General features: G+C 46.8%; 2 protein-coding genes across 2 annotated transcripts in view; one reads left to right on the top strand and one right to left on the bottom strand.

Annotated features, from left to right (window-relative positions):
• The window catches only part of HHIPL2 (HHIP like 2), a 150,205-nt gene that overhangs the window by 71,879 nt on the left and 54,683 nt on the right, over window positions 1-23,643 (top strand). The window contains exon 2 of the mRNA XM_089685041.1: window positions 1,635-2,284. Within this exon, the coding sequence (XP_089541167.1) occupies window positions 1,635-2,284 (650 nt within the window). The remainder of the gene's footprint in view (window positions 1-1,634; window positions 2,285-23,643) is intronic.
• LOC149456377 (uncharacterized) lies at window positions 2,053-21,616 on the bottom strand. Its single transcript, XM_089685042.1, has 2 exons — window positions 20,155-21,616; window positions 2,053-2,248 (listed from the first exon to the last, which is right to left on the bottom strand). Exon 1 carries the CDS (start codon window positions 21,588-21,590, stop codon window positions 20,382-20,384), a length of 1,209 nt encoding a protein of 402 aa, XP_089541168.1. The 5' UTR covers window positions 21,591-21,616; the 3' UTR covers window positions 2,053-2,248; window positions 20,155-20,381.

The raw sequence follows: 23,643 nt of genomic DNA, 5'->3' as shown, positions 1-23,643 counted from the left end.
CTCATCTCCTGTACTGTATCCACAGTCTTTGGTCATCTCCTGTACTATGTCCGCAGTCTCTGGTCATCTCCTGTACTATGTCCGCAGTCTCTGGTCATCTCCTGTACTGTGACCGCAGTCTCTGGTCATCTCCTGTACTGTATCCACAGTCTCTGGTCATCTCCTGTACTATGTCCGCAGTCTCTGGTCATCTCCTGTACTATGTCCGCAGTCTCTGGTCATCTCCTGTACTGTCTGCAGTTTCTGGTCATCTCCTGTACTATATCCGCAGTCTCTGGTCATCTCCTGTACTATGTCTACAGTCTCTGGTCATCCCCTGTACTGTGTCCGCAGTCTCTGGTCATCTCCTGTACTGTGTCTGCAGTCTCTGGTCATCCCCTGTAGTATGTCCGCAGTCTCTGGTCATCTCCTGTACAGTGTCCGCAGTCTCTGGTCATCTCCTGCACTATGTCCGCAGTCTCTGGTCATCTCCTGTACTATGTCCGCAGTCTCTGGTCATCTCCTGCACTATGTCCGCAGTCTCTGGTCATCTCCTGTACTATCTTTGCAGTCTCTTGTCATCTCCTGTACTATGTCCGCAGTCTCTGGTCATCTCCTGTACTATGTCTGCAGTCTCTGGTCATCCCCTGTACTGTGTCCACAGTCTCTGGTCATCTCCTGTACTATGTCTGCAGTCTCTGGTCATCTCCTGTACAATGTCTGCAGTCTCTGGTCATCTCCTGTACAATGTCTGCAGTCTCTGGTCATCTCCTGTACTGTGTCCGCATTCTCTGGTCATCTCCTGTACTGTGTCTGCAGTCTCCGGTCATCTCCTGTACATTGTCTGCAGTCCATTGGTTCAGAATATTTTTTTTCTTGTTTTTTTCCTCTAAAACCTAGGCACGTCTTATGGTCAGGTGCGTCTTATGGGGCGAAAAATACGGTAATAAAGTGCCAAAAACAAGCAGCAGTTCCAATTTCTACTTTGCTAACAGTTCTTTCCTCAAGCACAGGACAGTAAACAGTTAACAAGTCTGTGAAGCTCCTAGCCTGCCCAGCCTAAATCCCGGAGTTCTGACACAGAACTCTGGCACAAATAGCTCTATAGAAAAAGCTGAAGATGGTCACTAGCATGTCACACACTCACATGTAATGGCGGCTGCAGTGTCTTCCAGAAGTCTAGTCATCATCATCATCAGTGTGTTCACCCATCAGTGTGCTCACCCATCAATGTGCTCACCCCTGCCCGCCACACCGATCCCTCTGCTGTCTGGGCCCCCCTGTATGCCCGGGCCCCCTACAGGAGGACCGAAGGTACCCCCCTTATTGGCGGCCCTGGTTGTCACCCTGCGGGGAAAGGGCCAAGGCCTTACAGCTCCACCAGGTATTTACAAGAATCAGGCGTTTTTTCTGATAAAATGCTGCTGCTTCTGGATGCACTGGCAGTGGGTTTTGTTTCCTGCCTCTAAACTATCCTGCCACTAAACACTGCTAAAAGTTTCTGTGTGCATGGAGACATAGGCTAACATGGTGCTTGAAAGCAGGAAAGAAACACATGATGCCTCTAAAAGCAGCTGGAAAAACTTCCTGTGTGCATGAGGCCTTATTTTGTTAAAGTGCTATTAATTCAATATTTCATTTGATTTTTCTTACAGGAGTGTTCTCCATACGCTGCTCATCTGTACGATGCTGAAGACCCACGAACCCCACTAAGGACCCTCCCTGGCCTGTGCTTCGATTACTGCTCCGATTTCTATTACAATTGCCAGAGCACCATCTCCCTTCTCACCAATAACTCTGCTATAAGAGAGTCAGCAAAGGACATGGACCTGTTTTGTAATCTCATGGAACTGCCTGATCCAGATTACTGTTTCCCAGATGTGATACAAAACATGGACCTCAACAACAGGCTTGGGGCGGTGGTGGAGGATCAGGAAGGATGTCTCAAGATGTGTTTATTGGAGGTGGCCAATGGCCTGAGAAATCCTGTCCTCATGATCCATGCTAATGATGGAACTCACAGGATGTTCATAGCGGAGCAGGTTGGGATAGTTTGGGTCTACTTACCAGATGGTGGACGGTTAGATGTGCCCTTTCTATACTTGCAGGACAGTGTGGTGTCCAGCCCATGGCATGGAGATGAAAGAGGTTTCCTTGGCATGGCTTTCCACCCCCAATTCCGCTACAATGGCAAATTCTATGTTTACTATTCCATCTTGGATGATGAGTATGTGGAGAAAATCCGAATTAGTGAGTTCCGGGTTTCACGCTATGACATAAATAGAGCAGATCGGAAAACAGAAAGGTAAGCAGAATCAGATAAATATGACAAAAAAGGAGAAATAAAAACATTTTAATGCTTTTTAGTAGGGTTGCGCCACTACAGATACCAGTATTGGTGCTGACACTAAGCATTTCCACGAGTATCAGTAAACTAAAACTGATACCTTCTCTATACTTTCAGCTGTCAGCGGGATTCTCTGCTGACAGCTGAAATGTAAATTTAAAAAAGCCACCAAAAACAAGAAAAATCCGGCAGGTCCTTAACAATTGATGACTCATTTAACTGTCGAAAAAAAAAAAAGCAGCCTGACAATGTTAATCAACAACATTACTCAGCCTAAAACAGAACGATCAAAAGAAACATTGTTTCATTTTGTATCTTTCTATTCATTCATCTACAGATCTAAGGTTCCCTTTCACACAAACGGGACCGATGGGGTCTGCCTGTCCGTTTTTCAGGCAGACCTGATTGGTCCATCCATAGGCTTCTATGGACTGGTGGGTGTTAGCCGATCCTGTACGCTAAAAACAGATGGATGCGGATCCATTCCCCATCCGTCCAGTGGATCAGATCAGATGACAATCGGGTGGAAACAGACAGGCGATCTGTTTCCATTCGACCGTCCCATTGAAATCAGCAGGCAGTGTCTGTGTCTGCTCTGCAGAGCAGAGCAGACAGAGACCTGTAATCAACCTGCTCAGCGGGGATCAGCGAAGAGATCCCCCGTTGAGCACGTGGATCACGCTGACGGATCCGCCTCATCTGAAAGGGACCTTAAGGATGAACTGCGATCTGCAGATGAAGTCAGTTAAAAGCAACCTTTCAAGTAAAAAACTTTTTTTTTTAATAAATGTTCCTCTGTTTAATCCCTTATTAACCCCTAATGTACTCTAATCATCCCAAATTAACTCATTATTCTCCTTCTCCATTCAATTATTATTTTCCTGTTGTTTTTTGTTCATTTCTATTTCATAAACTATTAATAATTACAACTTTTTTTTTGTTTTTGTTTGCTTTGTTCATTATTATTTTTTTTTTTACACTTTAACATATATTTACACGTTTCACATTGAAAAAAGAGCAAATTTGAAAAAAAATTAATTTATTTAATTTGTAAATAACTTTCCAATGCTTTTACCAGAATCATAATTTTAGTGTTATTTTAAACAAGACAAATTACAGAATAAAATGTGTGCAACACTATCTATTTTTAAACTAGCACTGCTAAAAAAAGTGAATTTTTTTTAGTTTTGTTACATTTAATTGTCTAAGGATTGTGAAAAAATATAATTGTTGGAAGACAATATTCACTTGTTTTGTTTGTCTTTAAAAAAGCTATTTATATATTAAAATGTTATCTTAAATAATGGCAAACTTATCGCCAACTGAACAGGTCCATAGCAGAAATGTAAAAATTGCTCCATAACAGATGAACAGGTGTGAGTGCCAAAGTGGTTAAAGTGTGGAGCTGCTGTGTCACTGACAATCGATCACTCATTCAGCTGTCAGCGGGGTTCCTGCAAAACAGTTGCTGGCAGGTATCTGTGAGTACAAAAAAAAGTATCAGTGTTCTTACTTGCTCTAAAAAAATGGTATCAGTGCATACTTTTTAAACAGTCATACAGAAGAGAGAATCTTGATGTATGTAATTGTATCAATATGTGTTAATGTTGTAAAAATCTTTTTCTATATATGGTAAGCATAGAAACATAGAAAATTGACGGCAGAAAAAGACCGAGTGGTCCATTGAGTCTGCCCGTTTTTTTTGTGTATGTGTTTCTATGTTGTTGTTTTTGTTGTTGTTTTTTTTTGTTTCTTTTTTTTGGGGGGGGGGGAGTTGTCTAAATATAGATCCATGCTTGTCCCAAGCATGTTTGAAGCTATTTATTGTTGACTGGCTCACTACCTCTGCTGGAAGTTTATTCCAAGCATCAACTACTCTTTCAGTAAAATAGTACTTTCTGAGATTAGTTTTGAACTTTCCTCCAGTTAGTTTAAGGGCATGTCCCTGTGTTCTTGATTTTGATTTTGTGTTGAAAATACTGCCCTCCTGAACCTTATTCACCCTCTTGATGTATTTACTGGTTTGAGTCATGTCTCCCCCTTCCCTTCTTTTCTCTAGACTGTACATGTTAAGTTCCTGAAGTCCCTCTTGATATGTTTTATCCCTCAGACCTTTCACCATTTTTGTTACCTGTTTCTGGACTTGTTCTATCTTATCAATATCTTTTTGTAAGTGAGGTCTCCAGAACTGGACACAGTATTCTAAATGAGGTTTAACTAACTATCTATATAGAGGAATCAGGACCTCCTTCCTCCTGCTAGTGACCCCTCTAGTGATGCATCCCAGAATTCTATTCGCTTTCCTCACTGCCTGGTCACACTGTTTGCTCATTTTGCAATCATCTGAAATAAGTACCCCCAGGTCCTTTTCCTATGAGGTGCTGGCCAACACTCTACCTCAAATGTTGTACTCTCTCAAGGGATTCTTTTTCCCTGGGTGCATTATTTTACATTTACAAACATTGAAATGCAAATTCCATTTCATTTTTGACCAATCTTCCATCAATGCCAAATTATGTTCCATGGTACGGGCACCTCCAGGGATATCAACCCTATTACACACTTTTGTGTCATCAGCAAAAAGACATACCTTACCCAACAAACCTTTAGTTATATCACTTGCATATAGATTAAATAGAATAGGACCTCGTACAGAGCCTTGGGCACACCACTAGTGACTGGTCTCTGTTCCAAGTCAACCCCATTTACAACCACACTCTGGTATCTATCCTTTAGCCAGCTGCATATCCACTGAACCACCCAAGGGCTAAGTCCTAGCTTGTACAACTTTTATATTAGATCATTACATGGAACTGTATCAAATGCCTTGCTGAAATCAAGATATGCTATGTCCACAGCACCACCCTGGTCCAAAACATTGGTAATATAGTAAAAAAATCCAATCAGATTAGTCTGACATGATCTGCCCTCAGTAAAGCCATGTTGTTTTGGATCCAGCAAGTTGTGTGCTTTTAAGTGATCAATGATCCTTCTTTTTTTCAGGAGTGATTCCATTAACTTGACTACAACTGATGTTAAACTCACTGGCCTGTAATTGCCAGATTCATGGGGAACTCCTCCTGTCAGAAGTGATTGATTAAAAAGATCCATTAATGGTCCAAAAACTATACCTCAAAGTTCTCTTAGAACTCTGCGATGAATACCATCAGGGCCCATTGCTTTATTAATCTTTAACCAAGCCAGTTCCTCTGCTAACTCTGAAATCCTAAAAATGAACCATCATTACTAGAACCAATATGATTTCCCAACTTATTATAATTTATTTCTGAGAAGACTGAACAAAAGTAATTGTTTAAGTGGTTTTCTACATCCAGGACTCCCTTAACACAAGTGTTGTGCGCAGTTTTCATTTTAGTGAAATATAAGGTAATGTATACACTCACTGGCCACTTTATTAGGTACACCTTGCTAGTACCGGGTTGGAACCCCTTTTGCCTTCAGAACTGCCTTAATTCTTCATTGCATAGATTCAACAATGTGTTGGAAACATTCCTCAGAGATTTTGGTCAATATTGACATGATATCATCACGCAGTTGCTGCAGCTTTGTCAGCTGCCCATCCATGATGCGAATCTCACGTTCCACCACATCCCAAAAGGTGCTCTATTGGATTGAGATCCGGAGACTATGGAGGCCATTGGAGCACAGTGAACCTATTGTCATGTTAAAGAATCCAGTTTGAGATGATTTGAGCTTTGTGAGATGGTGCATTAATCTTCTGGAAGTGACCATCAGAAGATGGGTACACTGTAGTCCTAAAAAGTTGGACATGATCAGCAACAATACTCAAGTAGGCCATGGCATTTGACCAATGCTCAGTTGGTACTAAGGAGCCCAAAGTATTCCAAGAAAATATCCCCCACACCATTATACTACCACCAGCAGCCTGAACTATTGATACAAGGCAGGATGGATCCATGCTTTCATGTTGTTTACGCCAAATTCTGACCCTACCATATGAATGTAGCAGCTGAAACTGAGACTCATCAGACCAAGCAATATTTTTCCATTTTTTTGCTGAGCATGTGCAAATTGTAGCCTCCGTTTCCTGTTCTTAGCTGACAGGTGTGGAACGTGGTGTGGTCTTCTGCGCATATATATATATATATATATATATATATATTTATAACTTCTTTATAATGCTACAGACCACCAGAACAAAAAGATGGTTTCATGTTTCCTGAAGTTTGAAGAGCCTAAAGATTCCCCACCCATCCCCAGCACCCCCTTTTCTCCTCTAGTTCTCTAGTGGTGGAAGTATGGTGTCTGTTTTATAGATATGACTAGAGATGAGCGAAGAAATGAAAAATTCGATTCGACTGATTCGGCGAATTCGTGGACAATATTCGATTCGAGTCGAATAAATTCGCTGTGAATTTAACTTAAAAAAGGGTGTTTCTAGGCTTCAGAGAGACTTAATATTAGTGCAGAACACTGTACCTTTAATTTAAATGCCCTTGGAGTCTGCTGGGGAAGAGAAATAATACTGTCTGTCAGTATGACATGCAGATGAGTGCCGTCGATCTTAGAATCACTGCACACTTCACTCCTTTGGCCAGTCACGGGGCCAAAACCAGTGTTTGGAGCCACAGTGTGGCGGTGGAGGCAGCAGCAATGGGAGGCCATACAGCAACCTATGACAAAATGGAAACCAGCAGGAGCGTGAGGAGACCTGAAAGTGGCACATGGCAGAGTGGGAGCAATGGGAGGCGGTACAGGGACCCAGGTCACACTGTGGGCCCAGCAGCAGCGTGACCAGGCGGTACGGGGGCCCATGGCCGATATGGGGCTTGGTGGCACCTATGGAAGGCCTGTAATCTGCCAGCAACCTATGACAAAATGGACAACCGCAGGAGTGTGAGGAGATTTCAAAGTGGCACATGGCAGAGTGGAAGCAATGGGAGGCCGTACAGGGACCCAGGTCACACTGTGGGACCAGCATCAGCGTGAACAGGCGGTACGGGGGCCCATGGCCGATTTGACCTCATTCATCCCATAGTCCTGCCGACTCACGAATAGCGTGGCCTCCTCAAAGGGCCTGAGCAAGCGCAGGTGTCACACATGAGCTGACAATGGCTGACATCTAAGTTACACAGGGAGTACCTTTATCCGCTTTTAACATCAGGAAATCTGTGATGGCCTTTAGCTGTTCGTAAAGGCGGTCTAACATATGTAGGGTTGAATTACACCTTGTTGCAACGTCACAGCATGAGGAGTCGGTACGGGGGCCCATGGCAGATTACATGTCTGGCAGCAGCAATGGGAGGCCCGTAATCTGCCAGCACCCTATGTCAAAAAATTTAACACACCAGCAGTGTGAAGAGACCTGAAAGTGGCACATGGCAGCAGAGTGTGGCGATGGAGACAGCAGCAATGGGAGGCCGTACAGGGACCCATGAGAGACTCTAGACTTGGCAGCAGCATGAGGAGGCGGTATATAGGGGCCCATGGCAGATTAGGGGCCTGGCAGCAGCTATGTGAGGCCCGTAATCTGCCTGCACCCTATGTCAAAAAATTTAACACACCAGCAGTGTGAAGAGACCTGAAAGTGGCACATGGCAGCAGAGTGTGGCGATGGAGACAGCAGCAATGGGAGGCCGTACAGGGACCCATGACAGACTCTAGACTTGGCAGCAGCATGAGGAGGCGGTATATAGGGGCCCATGGCAGATTAGGGGCCTGGCAGCAGCTATGTGAGGCCCGTAATCTGCCTGCACCCTATGTCAAAAAATTAAACACACCAGCAGTGTGAAGAGACCTGAAAGTGGCACATGGCAGCAGAGTGTGGCGATGGAGACAGCAGCAATGGGAGGCCGTACAGGGACCCATGAGAGACTCTAGACTTGGCAGCAGCATGAGGAGGCGGTATATAGGGGCCCATGGCAGATTAGGGGCCTGGCAGCAGCTATGTGAGGCCCGTAATCTGCCTGCACCCTATGTCAAAAAATTAAACACACCAGCAGTGTGAAGAGACCTGAAAGTGGCACATGGCAGCAGAGTGTGGCGATGGAGACAGCAGCAATGGGAGGCCGTACAGGGACCCATGAGAGACTCTAGACTTGGCAGCAGCATGAGGAGGCGGTATATAGGGGCCCATGGCAGATTAGGGGCCTGGCAGCAGCTATGTGAGGCCCGTAATCTGCCTGCACCCTATGTCAAAAAATTTAACACACCAGCAGTGTGAAGAGACCTGAAAGTGGCACATGGCAGCAGAGTGTGGCGATGGAGACAGCAGCAATGGGAGGCCGTACAGGGACCCATGACAGACTCTAGACTTGGCAGCAGCATGAGGAGGCGGTATATAGGGGCCCATGGCAGATTAGGGGCCTGGCAGCAGCTATGTGAGGCCCGTAATCTGCCTGCACCCTATGTCAAAAAATTAAACACACCAGCAGTGTGAAGAGACCTGAAAGTGGCACATGGCAGCAGAGTGTGGCGATGGAGACAGCAGCAATGGGAGGCCGTACAGGGACCCATGAGAGACTCTAGACTTGGCAGCAGCATGAGGAGGCGGTATATAGGGGCCCATGGCAGATTAGGGGCCTGGCAGCAGCTATGTGAGGCCCGTAATCTGCCTGCACCCTATGTCAAAAAATTAAACACACCAGCAGTGTGAAGAGACCTGAAAGTGGCACATGGCAGCAGAGTGTGGCGATGGAGACAGCAGCAATGGGAGGCCGTACAGGGACCCATGAGAGACTCTGGACTTGGCAGCAGCATGAGGAGGCGGTATATAGGGGCCCATGGCAGATTAGGGGCCTGGCAGCAGCTATGTGAGGCCCGTAATCTGCCTGCACCCTATGTCAAAAAATTAAACACACCAGCAGTGTGAAGAGACCTGAAAGTGGCACATGGCAGCAGAGTGTGGCGATGGAGACAGCAGCAATGGGAGGCCGTACAGGGACCCATGACAGACTCTAGACTTGGCAGCAGCATGAGGAGGCGGTATATAGGGGCCCATGGCAGATTAGGGGCCTGGCAGCAGCTATGTGAGGCCCGTAATCTGCCTGCACCCTATGTCAAAAAATTAAACACACCAGCAGTGTGAAGAGACCTGAAAGTGGCACATGGCAGCAGAGTGTGGCGATGGAGACAGCAGCAATGGGAGGCCGTACAGGGACCCATGAGAGACTCTGGACTTGGCAGCAGCATGAGGAGGCGGTATATAGGGGCCCATGGCAGATTAGGGGCCTGGCAGCAGCTATGTGAGGCCCGTAATCTGCCTGCACCCTATGTCAAAAAATTTAACACACCAGCAGTGTGAAGAGACCTGAAAGTGGCACATGGCAGCAGAGTGTGGCGATGGAGACAGCAGCAATGGGAGGCCGTACAGGGACCCATGAGAGACTCTGGACTTGGCAGCAGCATGAGGAGGCGGTATATAGGGGCCCATGGCAGATTAGGGGCCTGGCAGCAGCTATGTGAGGCCCGTAATCTGCCTGCACCCTATGTCAAAAAATTAAACACACCAGCAGTGTGAAGAGACCTGAAAGTGGCACATGGCAGCAGAGTGTGGCGATGGAGACAGCAGCAATGGGAGGCCGTACAGGGACCCATGAGAGACTCTAGACTTGGCAGCAGCATGAGGAGGCGGTATATAGGGGCCCATGGCAGATTAGGGGCCTGGCAGCAGCTATGTGAGGCCCGTAATCTGCCTGCACCCTATGTCAAAAAATTTAACACACCAGCAGTGTGAAGAGACCTGAAAGTGGCACATGGCAGCAGAGTGTGGCGATGGAGACAGCAGCAATGGGAGGCCGTACAGGGACCCATGAGAGACTCTAGACTTGGCAGCAGCATGAGGAGGCGGTATATAGGGGCCCATGGCAGATTAGGGGCCTGGCAGCAGCTATGTGAGGCCCGTAATCTGCCTGCACCCTATGTCAAAAAATTTAACACACCAGCAGTGTGAAGAGACCTGAAAGTGGCACATGGCAGCAGAGTGTGGCGATGGAGACAGCAGCAATGGGAGGCCGTACAGGGACCCATGAGAGACTCTGGACTTGGCAGCAGCATGAGGAGGCGGTATATAGGGGCCCATGGCAGATTAGGGGCCTGGCAGCAGCTATGTGAGGCCCGTAATCTGCCTGCACCCTATGTCAAAAAATTAAACACACCAGCAGTGTGAAGAGACCTGAAAGTGGCACATGGCAGCAGAGTGTGGCGATGGAGACAGCAGCAATGGGAGGCCGTACAGGGACCCATGAGAGACTCTAGACTTGGCAGCAGCATGAGGAGGCGGTATATAGGGGCCCATGGCAGATTAGGGGCCTGGCAGCAGCTATGTGAGGCCCGTAATCTGCCTGCACCCTATGTCAAAAAATTTAACACACCAGCAGTGTGAAGAGACCTGAAAGTGGCACATGGCAGCAGAGTGTGGCGATGGAGACAGCAGCAATGGGAGGCCGTACAGGGACCCATGAGAGACTCTGGACCTGGCAGCAGCATGAGGAAGCGGTATATAGGGGCCTATGGCAGATTAGGGGCCTGGCAGCAGCTATAGGAGGCCCATAATCTGCCAGCACCCTATGTCAAAAAATTCAACACACCAGCAGTGTGTGAGGAGACCTCAAAGTGGCACATGTTTGAGGCATGATTCATGGCGGATTTAGTCAGTTGTGTCAGGAACTGGTGGTTTGAAATCCAGACTAATCCACGCCTGATTCATTTTCACAAACGTGAGTCTCTCCACACTTTGGGTGGACAGTCGTGTCCTCCGCGGAGTTACAATACCTCCTGCCGCACTAAACACGCGCTCCGATGCCACGCTACTGGCCGGGCATGACAGCCTTTCAAGGGCAAATTCAGCTAGTTGGGGCCAAAGGTCAAGTTTCGTTGCCCAGTAGTCAAGGGGATTGTCTACCTCGGTTGGCAGGGTGCTGTCCAAGTAGGCCCAAGCCTGTTGTTTGAGCTCCTGCTCCAGGTCCACCTGATGCTGCTGCTGCTGCTGCGGCTGGTTAGTAGTTTCCTCACTGCGCTGGTGAAGAAAGCTACTCATCATCGACTGCAGACTGAGGCAGCCACTGCTGGTGGAGCTGCCACTGCTCCTACCACCCCACCCCTCCCCTGCTGCCATGCCAGCGGAACGCGAGCGCACAGGGCCCACAGTGTCTGAGGATGGACGTTGGCGCACAAAGGCAGAGACCAACTGACTACATAGGTGGTTTTTATAGTACGTAATTTTGGCCTCCCTCTCAGCAGGTGTGAAAAAGGCCACCATTTTGGACCGGTAGCGAGGGTCCAACAAGGTGGACAGCCAAAAGTCATCCCTCTGTCTGATGGTTATTATTCGGCTGTCGCTACGCAAGCAACCGAGCATGCTATGGGCCATTTGTGCCAAGGAATGCGAGGGACTCCCTGCCTCCATCTCCACAGCATACTGCCACGGTGCGTCTGGGTCCTCTGTCTCCTCCTCCTCCTCCTCTACCAGATGCTCCTGCTCCTCCACTCCTGTCCGCTGAGTGGAAAAACCACCCATTTCACTCAATAATTCCTGAGCACAAATGTCCTCCTCTACCTCCTCCTCTTCTTCCTGTCCTGCCCCCACAGGGGTCATGTGGCGTTGACATCTGTGCGCCACGTCTACCGCACCCTGACCAGCCATTGTTAACAGCATTTGTTCCAGGACGTGCAACAGAGGAATGACGTCGTTCATCCCATAGTCCTGCCGACTCACGAATAGCGTGGCCTCCTCAAAGGGCCTGAGCAAGCGGCAGGTGTCACGCATGAGCTGCCAATGGCTGACATCTAAGTTACACAGGGGAGTACCTTTATCCGCTTGTAACATCAGGAAATCGGTGATGGCCTTTCGCTGCTCGTAAAGGCGGTCTAACATGTGTAGGGTTGAATTCCACCTTGTTGCAACGTCGCAGATCAGGCGATGCTGTGGAATTCCGTTCTGCCGCTGCAGCTCAATGAGGGTGTTCTTTGCGGTGTAGGAATGGCTGAAATGCATGCACAGTTTACGTGACATTTTAAGGATGTCTTGCAGTGGGATGGTGGATTTTAGGAACCGCTTGACAACCAGATTGAACACGTGAGCCATGCATGGCGCATGGCACAACCTTCCTTGACGCAGAGCAGACACCATGTTCTTTCCGTTGTCAGTCAACATGGTTCCGATTTTTAGTTTGCGCGGAGACAGCCATCTGTCGATTTCTCTGTTCATTACACTCAGCAGTTCCTCCCCTGTGTGACTACGTTCGCCAAGGCATACCAGGTGCAGCACAGCGTGACACCGTTGCGCCCTGCACATGTGATATGCCGGTCGGGTAATGGGACTTGGCACGGGGGTGGCGGCTGAGGACACGGCGGAAAAAGAGGTGGTAGAGGCGGACATGCTTGCTGGACCAAGGACGTGCAAACGTGGAGGCAAAAGCGTCGTGACCTGTCCAAGTTGCTGGTGCGGCTGTGCCGGCACCACGTTCACCCAGTGGGCCGTAAATGACATGTACTGTCCCTGACCGTAGTTACAGCTCCACACGTCGGCGCTGCCGTGCACTTTGGCAGAGACCGACATGCTCAAAGACTGGCCCACCATCTCTTCTACATGTGAATGCAGGGCTGGCACTGCCTTTTGGGCAAAGAAATGACGGCTTGGCACTCTCCACCGCGGCGCGGCACAAGCCATCATTTCTCGGAAAGGTGCTGAGTCCACCAGTTGGAAAGGGAGGGACTGCAGCACCAGCAACTTGGACAGGAGGACGTTCAGCTTTTGCACCGTCGGGTGCGTGCTCGCAAACTGTTGTCTCTTGGATACGGATTCCAAGAAAGACTGTTGACGGAATCCGAGAAGAGGAGTAGCAGGAGAAGGAGCATCTGAACGAGCGGAAGATGCCAATGAGCGACAACTCCCCTCAGCAGAGGTGTTGGAGCCTTGACTGGCTGATAGAGGGCGATTGACGACGTCGGGTGACGGAGCAAGTAACGGAGCGGGTGATGGAGCGGGGGCTGGGGCAGGCAGAACCGCCGTATGTTTATCACGGTTTTCCCAGGCCACCGAATGGTGACGCTGCATATGCTGACGCAACGCTGTAGTCCCAACATGGGCCCCCTGGCCACGCTTGCATTTCTGGCCACATAGTCGACATACGGCTACGTTTACTTCCTCGGGCGGCTTGAGGAAAAATTGCCACACCACCGAGTAGGAAACTTTGCCCCCGCTACTCTTCACTGGCTGACTGCTACTTCCTCCGTGCGCACCGGCACCACTACTGGCCGTGGTGGTAGGCTGCAGTGGAGCTGGTGCTCTACTCCGTGGACGTTTGGCTCCACTGACACTGATGCGACCCTGCTGCTGTCTCCTGGGCAACCCACCGACTGTTTTGCTCGCTGCCAAGCTGCCACCCTCTTCTCCTGATGATGCGGAAGAAATTGCCTGATGACGACGAGGCTGCCAAGTGCGATCAACCTCCTCATCATCAAGTAGGGTCTCCGCCTCACTACTAGCCCCCTCGGCTGCGTCTGGGTCAGGAGACAGACCTGTCTCTAGACCGGCTACCGAGCCACTCTCCTCGCCAGTACTTGTTCGCTTGGCTGCTGAAAAGGCCGATGTCTCCCCCCGTTCCTGACCGCCCTCTGTTAGCTCTTCCTCACTGTACAGTGGGGCTGAGCCCACAGCATGCGATACTTCGCTTGGTGAGGGAACAGCAAAGGACAGGGGCAGGTAGAGGACACGTGATTTCAGTGGGCTTGGTCCCGGGCCATGCCAACTAACGGTTGTGTCTGACGTACCCACCGACCGTTGGCTGTAGGTGTCAGAGGTGACCTGGGAAGAGGAAGACGACCGAGCCAACCAATCAATGACGGCAGGGTTGTCGGTGGAGACACGACCGCTGGATGACACCGGGAGCACTGGCCTCTGGCTGCGAATACTGCTGCCTCGACCCCTTCCTCTGCTGCCACGTCTGCTCGCTCCTAAAACATTGCCTCCTCTGCCACTCCTCTGCATGTTGTCTGACATACTATTTAATTCAACGATTAGGTGTCCCTGAGTAACAATTCTCTGGCACTCAGTAACAATTCTGTCTGTCCCTGAGTAACAATTCTCTGGCACTCAGTAACAATTCTGTGTCTGTGCGAGTAACAATTCTGTGTCTGTGCAAGTAACAATTTTGTGTCTGTGCGAGTAACAATTCTCTGGCACTCAGTAACAATTCTGTCTGTCCCTGAGTAACAATTCTCTGGCACTCAGTAACAATTCTGTCTGTCCCTGAGTAACAATTCTCTGGCACTCAGTAACAATTCTGTCTGTCCCTGAGTAACAATTCTCTGGCACTCAGTAACAATTCTGTCTGTCCCTGAGTATGAATTCTGTGGCCCTGAGTAACAATTCTGTGTCTGTGCGAGTAACAATTCTGTGTCTGTGCAAGTAACAATTTTGTGTCTGTGCGAGTAACAATTCTCTGGCACTCAGTAACAATTCTGTCTGTCCCTGAGTAACAATTCTCTGGCACTCAGTAACAATTCTGTCTGTCCCTGAGTAACAATTCTCTGGCACTCAGTAACAATTCTGTCTGTCCCTGAGTATGAATTCTGTGGCCCTGAGTAACAATTCTGTGTCTGTGCGAGTAACAATTCTGTGTCTGTGCAAGTAACAATTTTGTGTCTGTGCGAGTAACAATTCTCTGGCACTCAGTAACAATTCTGTCTGTCCCTGAGTAACAATTCTCTGGCACTCAGTAACAATTCTGTCTGTCCCTGAGTATGAATTCTGTGGCCCTGAGTAACAATTCTGTGTCTGTGCGAGTAACAATTCTGTGTCTGTGCAAGTAACAATTTTGTGTCTGTGCGAGTAACAATTCTCTGGCACTCAGTAACAATTCTGTCTGTCCCTGAGTAACAATTCTCTGGCACTCAGTAACAATTCTGTCTGTCCCTGAGTAACAATTCTCTGGCACTCAGTAACAATTCTGTCTGTCCCTGAGTATGAATTCTGTGGCCCTGAGTAACAATTCTGTGTCTGTGCGAGTAACAATTCTGTGTCTGTGCAAGTAACAATTTTGTGTCTGTGCGAGTAACAATTCTCTGGCACTCAGTAACAATTCTGTCTGTCCCTGAGTAACAATTCTCTGGCACTCAGTAACAATTCTGTCTGTCCCTGAGTAACAATTCTCTGGCACTCAGTAACAATTCTGTCTGTCCCTGAGTATGAATTCTGTGGCCCTGAGTAACAATTCTGTGTCTGTGCGAGTAACAATTCTGTGTCTGTGCAAGTAACAATTTTGTGTCTGTGCGAGTAACAATTCTCTGGCACTCAGTAACAATTCTGTCTGTCCCTGAGTAACAATTCTCTGGCACTCAGTAACAATTCTGTCTGTCCCTGAGTATGAACTCTGTGGCCCTGAGTAACAATTCTGTGTCTGTGCGAGTAACAATTCTGTGTCTGTGCAAGTAACAATTTTGTGTCTGTGCGAGTAACAATTCTCTGGCACTCAGTAACAATTCTGTCTGTCCCTGAGTAACAATTCTCTGGCACTCAGTAACAATTCTGTCTGTCCCTGAGTAACAATTCTCTGGCACTCAGTAACAATTCTGTCTGTCCCTGAGTAACAATTCTCTGGCACTCAGTAACAATTCTGTCTGTCCCTGAGTAACAATTCTCTGGCACTCAGTAACAATTCTGTCTGTCCCTGAGTAACAATTCTCTGGCACTCAGTAACAATTCTGTGTCTGTGCGAGTAACAATTCTGTGTCTGTGCAAGTAACAATTTTGTGTCTGTGCGAGTAACAATTCTCTGGCACTCAGTAACAATTCTGTCTGTCCCTGAGTAACAATTCTCTGGCACTCAGTAACAATTCTGTCTGTCCCTGAGTAACAATTCTCTGGCACTCAGTAACAATTCTGTCTGTCCCTGAGTAACAATTCTCTGGCACTCAGTAACAATTCTGTCTGTCCCTGAGTATGAATTCTGTGGCCCTGAGTAACAATTCTGTGTCTGTGCGAGTAACAATTCTGTGTCTGTGCAAGTAACAATTTTGTGTCTGTGCGAGTAACAATTCTCTGGCACTCAGTAACAATTCTGTCTGTCCCTGAGTAACAATTCTCTGGCACTCAGTAACAATTCTGTCTGTCCCTAAGTAACAATTCTCTGGCACTCAGTAACAATTCTGTCTGTCCCTGAGTATGAATTCTGTGGCCCTGAGTAACAATTCTGTGTCTGTGCGAGTAACAATTCTGTGTCTGTGCAAGTAACAATTTTGTGTCTGTGCGAGTAACAATTCTCTGGCACTCAGTAACAATTCTGTCTGTCCCTGAGTAACAATTCTCTGGCACTCAGTAACAATTCTGTCTGTCCCTGAGTAACAATTCTCTGGCACTCAGTAACAATTCTGTCTATCCCTGAGTATGAATTCTGTGGCCCTGAGTAACAATTCTGTGTCTGTGCGAGTAACAATTCTGTGTCTGTGCAAGTAACAATTTTGTGTCTGTGCGAGTAACAATTCTCTGGCACTCAGTAACAATTCTGTCTGTCCCTGAGTAACAATTCTCTGGCACTCAGTAACAATTCTGTCTGTCCCTGAGTAACAATTCTCTGGCACTCAGTAACAATTCTGTCTGTCCCTGAGTAACAATTCTCTGGCACTCAGTAACAATTCTGTCTGTCCCTGAGTAACAATTCTCTGGCACTCAGTAACAATTCTGTCTGTCCCTGAGTATGAATTCTGTGGCCCTGAGTAACAATTCTGTGTCTGTGCGAGTAACAATTCTGTGTCTGTGCAAGTAACAATTTTGTGTCTGTGCGAGTAACAATTCTCTGGCACTCAGTAACAATTCTGTCTGTCCCTGAGTAACAATTCTCTGGCACTCAGTAACAATTCTGTCTGTCCCTGAGTAACAATTCTCTGGCACTCAGTAACAATTCTGTCTGTCCCTGAGTATGAATTCTGTGGCCCTGAGTAACAATTCTGTGTCTGTGCGAGTAACAATTCTGTGTCTGTGCAAGTAACAATTTTGTGTCTGTGCGAGTAACAATTCTCTGGCACTCAGTAACAATTCTGTCTGTCCCTGAGTAACAATTCTCTGGCACTCAGTAACAATTCTGTCTGTCCCTGAGTAACAATTCTCTGGCACTCAGTAACAATTCTGTCTGTCCCTGAGTAACAATTCTCTGGCACTCAGTAACAATTCTGTCTGTCCCTGAGTAACAATTCTCTGGCACTCAGTAACAATTCTGTCTGTCCCTGAGTAACAATTCTGTCTGTCCCTGAGAATGAATTCTGTGGCCCTGAGTAAGAATTCTCTGGCACTCAGTAACAATTCTGTCTGTCCCTGAGTAACAATTCTCTGGCACTCAGTAACAATTCTGTCTGTCCCTGAGTAAAAATTCTGTGGCCCTAATAACGTTTCTGTGGCCCTAAGTAACAATTCTCTGGCACTGAGTAACAATTCTGTCTGTCCCTGAGTATGAATTCTGTGGCCCTAACTAGCGTTTCTTTGTCCCTAAATAACGATTCTGTGGCCCTCATTAACAAGTCTGTGTCCCTGAGTAATGGTTCTCTGTCCCTAAGTAACTTCTCTCTGTCCCCAATTCTCGTTTCTGTGGCCCTAACTCTGTCCCTGTCCCTAGTACAGAGCGGTCTGCCTCTGTTCAATGACTGCAGGCAAATGAAGATTTCCAAAATGGCCGCTATATATACCTCGACCATTACACAGTGCTGGCTGGCTGGCTGCTGATTGGCTGATGCGATCACATGTCGTTGAGGAATGCATTATGGGGCAGCGCGCCTTGTCTGCGCGCCTTCCCCGACATCCCCGCTCCGTCGCCGCACATGTCAGCCGCCATTTTCGGAAAAATTTCGATTCGCGCGTCCGAATTAGGCTGTTTTTCGGATTCGGCACGAATCGAAATTTTTCCGATATTCGACTCGAATTCCACTTCGGATACTTCGATTCGCTCATCTCTAGATATGACATCTCTTTAATGGTTCAGACCACCATATAATAAAACAGAGAGATTGGTTCATGTTTCCTGAACTTTAAGGAGCCTGAAGATTCCCCTCCCATCGATGGCACCCCCTTCCCTCTATACTTTACTTGATGAATTTAGTCACAAGTGTCCATAGGTGGCCAGAAGATAAAAACAAAGTAAGTACCCAGTCATACTTGTGTATTTTCGGGTGTGCTTTGGGAATTGAAATTGCACCTGAAATCACATCTAATAAAAGTAAATGTCAGTGTCTTAACATTTGCGATTTGCTGCAGTGCGATTTCTAAAGTAGTTCTTGCATTACTTTTTCTGCAGTTTTGCTGGGATTTCACATACATAGAAAATAATAGAAATCGCACTGCAAATTGCAAAAAATCGTTAAAAATCTTCACAAGTAGCAATAAAGTCTTCAGAAATCGCACCTGAAATTGCGCTGAAATTGCACACATATCGCGCGATTTTAAATTGTAGCGGTGTGACCGGTGACTAAGGAAAGAGTTACAGTTTGTAAATTTGAAGCCTGGTGCCCAGCTGTTGTGACCTGTTTGGATTAATTTAAACCAACACCAGAAGTGTCATTATTTCAGGAGCTGTCCAGCACTGCCCCTTTGCTATCACGAGTTCTGAATGCTTCATTGTTTTCATTCTTTACAGGCTCCAGCATAAAATAAATAAAAATTAAAAAAAGAATGGTGCAGTACAGACACCAGGAGATAGCAGCCTGGCGCACTAGGTATGTTTGTTGCTAGCGCCTAGCTATAGGGCTGTGTGTACAAACATCAGCTAAATTGATTGCAACCAATGTGTCTAGCAATACTTGGATTGTGTTTCAAATGGAAAGACCCCAACAAAATCAGCCCCCTCCCCCATTACTATTCAGTCCCACAATGATCCAGCTTTAGGCTCCCTTTCCTAGCGATCTATAAGGACCATGTGAAATGTAAAACTGAATTTTAAAATAAATTGGCTATAGAAAATTGCAGGCAGGAGTATAGAAAAATGATTACTGGTGGTGTTTTTCCTTTCCATAAACAATTCACTTGCAATGTGCATGGGACCTTGCTAGGGAATTTGACCAGAGAGACAACTGCCTAGCACAGCCAAAGTTCCCCCTCTCCTGCCACATCATATCTCTCCCCACTTCTGGAAGTTTATATTTATATTTTCTGCTGGCCCAGTTCCTCCGCCCCTCACCAACTATCATAACTCTTTATGTAACTGTCACTTGAGTGGCAACTCTTTCGGCTAGGGCTACTGACACATGTGAAGATGGCAGCACCCAGAAGCAAGTGCCCTGGAGCATAGTAAATGAGATGGCGCTTCACTTTGCAAAAAATACCCAATCAGAAGGAAAAAAAGAGCAATTTTGCTTGCACGTGATTGAATGAAGGAAATCAGCAGAGCTTTCCCTTATGTACTAAGCTATGGAGCAACTGGACTTGCAAAATGCACAGTCTATTTGCATTTAGTAAACCCACCCCATAGTCTTACAATACCTTCATCTGGTTTTTTACCCTGAAGGATGGAGCCATCTTTGTTGTGGCATCATGAGATCCTGACTCAGAGATGACACAATCATGTAAATCCTGGATAAAGAACAATAAACACCTGTGTCCTGCCTTCTCTGCAGTTATGAAAGAGTTACAGAGGGTAACAGGCAGTATAACCTTTGATGTCCACACAGTAAAGAGTCGATGATTGATAACCGATGATCTTTTACTGATAACATGTGATCATAGTACATGAAATGTGAATGAATGTAAATGCGCGTGAATAAATGGTAAAACTGAAATACAAACAGAATAAAAAGACATGAGTACATATCTAACTACCTAGCAATATGCACAACATTCCTCAGTATATAGGAGGGGTACTTACAGACTTTGGGGGTCTAATCAAGCCCATATATGAAGAGAGAACAGCATCCCACATCTACTTGCATAGTAGAATTTCTTCAGTCTGAAGAGATGAGGTCACTTCCTCCCAAGTTAGCAGACAGGACGTCCCTAGCCTTAAAGGGGACAGACACTGCTGAATGCTAAAGAATGCCTTGTGTAATACAAGGCAGCACACTCCCCACCTGGCATAATAATGATATGCCACTATTAAACTCTTGGAAGGAGTAAAACGACTTCCGTGATGGGTCTAAGGTACACCTTAGGGGTGCCCTGTTTTACTACTCTGACCTCTACTTTCCTGACTCTGCTATCACTACTAGCATCAGTCCCCACAATGAGTCCAATTGGCCACTCTTTCCTGTGGGCCTGAGAGTCTTTTAGTAGAACAACATCTCCAACTTGTAAGTTGGGCTTGTCGGCTTGCCATTTGTTGCGTGGTTGGAGGGTCATCAGGTACTCCTGTCTCCATCTCTTCCAGAAGATATCGGCAAGGCTTTGAACTTGTTTCCATTGCTTGGTGTACAAGTCTTTAAGATCAAAGTCCCCGTTGGGAGCTGTCACCATCTCCATCTTCTGGGTCAGCAACGTTGCCGGTGTCAAGATGGTTGGCATCTCTGGGACCAAAGGTCTGGCGTTCATGATAGCCATGACTTCAGCCATCAGCGTGGTTAGGACTTCGTGTGTGAGACGAGTAGATCCAATCTTTAGAAGCATTGCATCTAGAATGCGACGAGCTACTCCAATCATCCTCTCCCAAGCTCCTCCCATATGTGAGGCGTGAGGAGGATTGAAGATCCAAGTGCATCTTTGATTTTGAAGATAGTTACTTGTCTCTGAGTCTGTTGCAACGATCTTCAATTCCTTGCAGGCTCCAATAAAGTTTGTGCCACAATCAGAACGAATCTGTTTTGCTGGTCCTCGAATGGAGAAAAATCTTCTCAAGGCATTGATGAAGCTTGAGGTAGATAGAGACTCAATTACCTCAATGTGAACTGCTCTGGTACTCATACACGAGAAAAGAACAGCCCAGCGTTTACTCTCTGCACTGCCTCCTCTGGTCTTGCGAGAAGAAATGTTCCAAGGACCAAAAACGTCTAGGCCTACATTTGTGAATGGAGGACCTGAAGCCAGCCTGTCTGGAGGTAAGTCTGACATCTTCTGGACTTCAAGTTTTCCTCTGATTTTCTTGCAAGTTACACATTTGTTAATCACACTGGAGACTAGTCTTTTACCTCCTAGGATCCACAATCCAGCTGAGCGGACTGCTCCTTCAGTGAGGTGGCGACCTTGATGTGCAACTTGCTCGTGGTGATGTCTTGTCAGAAGAACGGCAACGTGATGATTCTTGGGTATGACAAAGGGATGTTTTTCTAGAATAGTCATATCAGCTGTGGGTAGACGACCTCCAAGTCTCATCACTCCATCTTCATCAAGGACAGGGTTCAACTTTTTGAGCAGGCTGTGTTTAGAAAGTTCTTCTTTCTTGAGAAGACATTGAATTTCTTCCTTAAAGGCTTCCTGCTGAACACATCTGATAATGGTGACATTGGCTCGCTCAAGATAGTCATTGTTACCTTGGTCAACACTGGCTGTTTTGCTGAAGGATCTGGCCAAGCAGATGAGTTTCCCTATGGCACGGATGAGTGACTTCCAGCTGGAAAACCTTTCGAACCTACATGAGCCAAGACCTTCTCCGGTGGTTAGAGTCTTGTAAACTGCAACTAGAGGTCTTACCTCTTTGTCTTGGTCTGGTTCTACAAGCTGAAAAGTTCCTTTCTGATCAGTCTCTTCAGTTTCTGGTCCAGTCAAGAAGGATGGACCTGTGAACCAGTTAGTCTGTTTGAGGACAGCAGCTGGTACCAGTCTAGTCCCATGATCAGCAGGGTTCTTGTCTGTACTGATGTGATGCCACTGTTCTGGACTTGTACACTTTCTGATACGTGTTACTCTGTTTGACACGTATGTGTAGAATCTTCTTGAAGCGTTGTGGATATAACCTAAAACAATCTTGCTGTCTGTGTAGAAGTTCACTGCATGGATCTCGATGTCCAGTTCTGCAATGAGTAAGTCTGCTATCTCCACAGCTAGGACAGCAGCACAAAGTTCTAAGCGTGGGACCGTGTGAACAGGTCTTGGAGCCAGTTTGGACTTTCCCAAGATGAATCCTGCATGGCTTTGTCCTTGAGTGTCTATGACTCTAAGGTAGGCTACAGCTGCTATAGCCACGGTGGATGCATCTGAAAACACGTGTATCTCTCTTCGTTTTGTAACAGACAAAGAAACAGAGACGTATGGTCTTTGGATGCTAAATCGCTCAAGCTCCAGCAAAGAGTCTTTCCACAACTTCCACTGCATTTCTTTCTTTTCAGGTAGAGGTGTGTCCCAATCACTTTGTTCTAGCTCAGTTGTAATGTCTCTCAAAAGAGCTTTGCCTTGCATGGTGTTGGGTGCTACGAACCCCAAGGGATCGTAAAGACTGTTGACCGTAGACAAGACACCTCGCTTTGTGAAAGGCTTCTCTTCCCTGGATACTCGGAAGGTGAAGCTGTCAGTTTTCAAGTCCCAACTAAGCCCTAAGCTTCTTTGAAGGGGTGGTGAATCTGTACCTAGATCTAGGTCTTTGAGGTCTTTTGCACGGTCTTCTGCTGGGAATGCTTCCATTACTTTGCTGTTGTTGGAAGCCACTTTGTGCAGTCTTATGTTAGAGTCTGCTAGCAAGTCTCTAGTGCTTTTCAAAATGTCAATGGCTTCTCCACTACTGGAGAAGGAAGCAAGTCCATCATCTACATAAAAGTTTTTCATAACAAATTGTTTGGCTTCAGGGTTGTGTCTGTCACCTTGCTGCGCTGCTCGTCTCAAGTTGTAGATAGCGACAGCTGGTGAGGGACTGTTCCCAAACACATGTACTTTCATCCTATACTCTATGATACCTTTGTTGAGGTCGTTGTCTTCATACCATAGGAACCTCAGGTAGTCTCTGTGGTCTTCACGGACAAGGAAACAGTAGAACATCTGCTGTACATCTGCTGTTACTGCAACAAGTTCTCTTCGGAATCTGATAAGGACTCCAAGAAGTGTGTTGTTCAGGTCTGGTCCGCTGAGAAGTACATCATTAAGGGAAATACCTTCATGCTTTGCACTGGAATCAAATACTACACGTATCTGACCTGGTTTTTGAGGATGGTACACTCCGAATATTGGCAAGTACCAGCGTTCTTGTTTTTCATGCAGTGCTGGTGCTTTTTCAGCTTGATCTTTGTCAAAGATTTTCCGCATGAATTCTTGGGAGTGTTCTTTCATGTCTGGCTTTCTTTCAAGAGTGCGCTGCAATAGCGCAAGGCGTTTCTCTGCTTGCACTCTGTTGTTGGGAAGACGATGCCGTGGTGTACGGAATGGTAGTGGGGCTACCCAACTGCCTGCTTTGTCTTTGAAGACTTCTCTGTCCATGATCTCAAGGAAGAGGTTATCT

This window comes from Staurois parvus, unplaced genomic scaffold (assembly GCF_062004578.1).
Source record: "Staurois parvus isolate SC_StPar_1 unplaced genomic scaffold, SC_StPar_1.0 ptg000362l, whole genome shotgun sequence".
Lineage (NCBI taxonomy): Eukaryota > Metazoa > Chordata > Amphibia > Anura > Ranidae > Staurois > Staurois parvus.
Note: the sequence above shows the minus strand (reverse complement) of the source record. Positions and strands in the feature narration are given on the sequence as shown.

Bases quoted from the DNA above. Each gene is read 5' to 3' on its own strand.
- LOC149456377 (XM_089685042.1), bottom strand. From the start codon at position 21,590: ATGAGACTTGGAGGTCGTCTACCCACAGCTGATATGACTATTCTAGAA.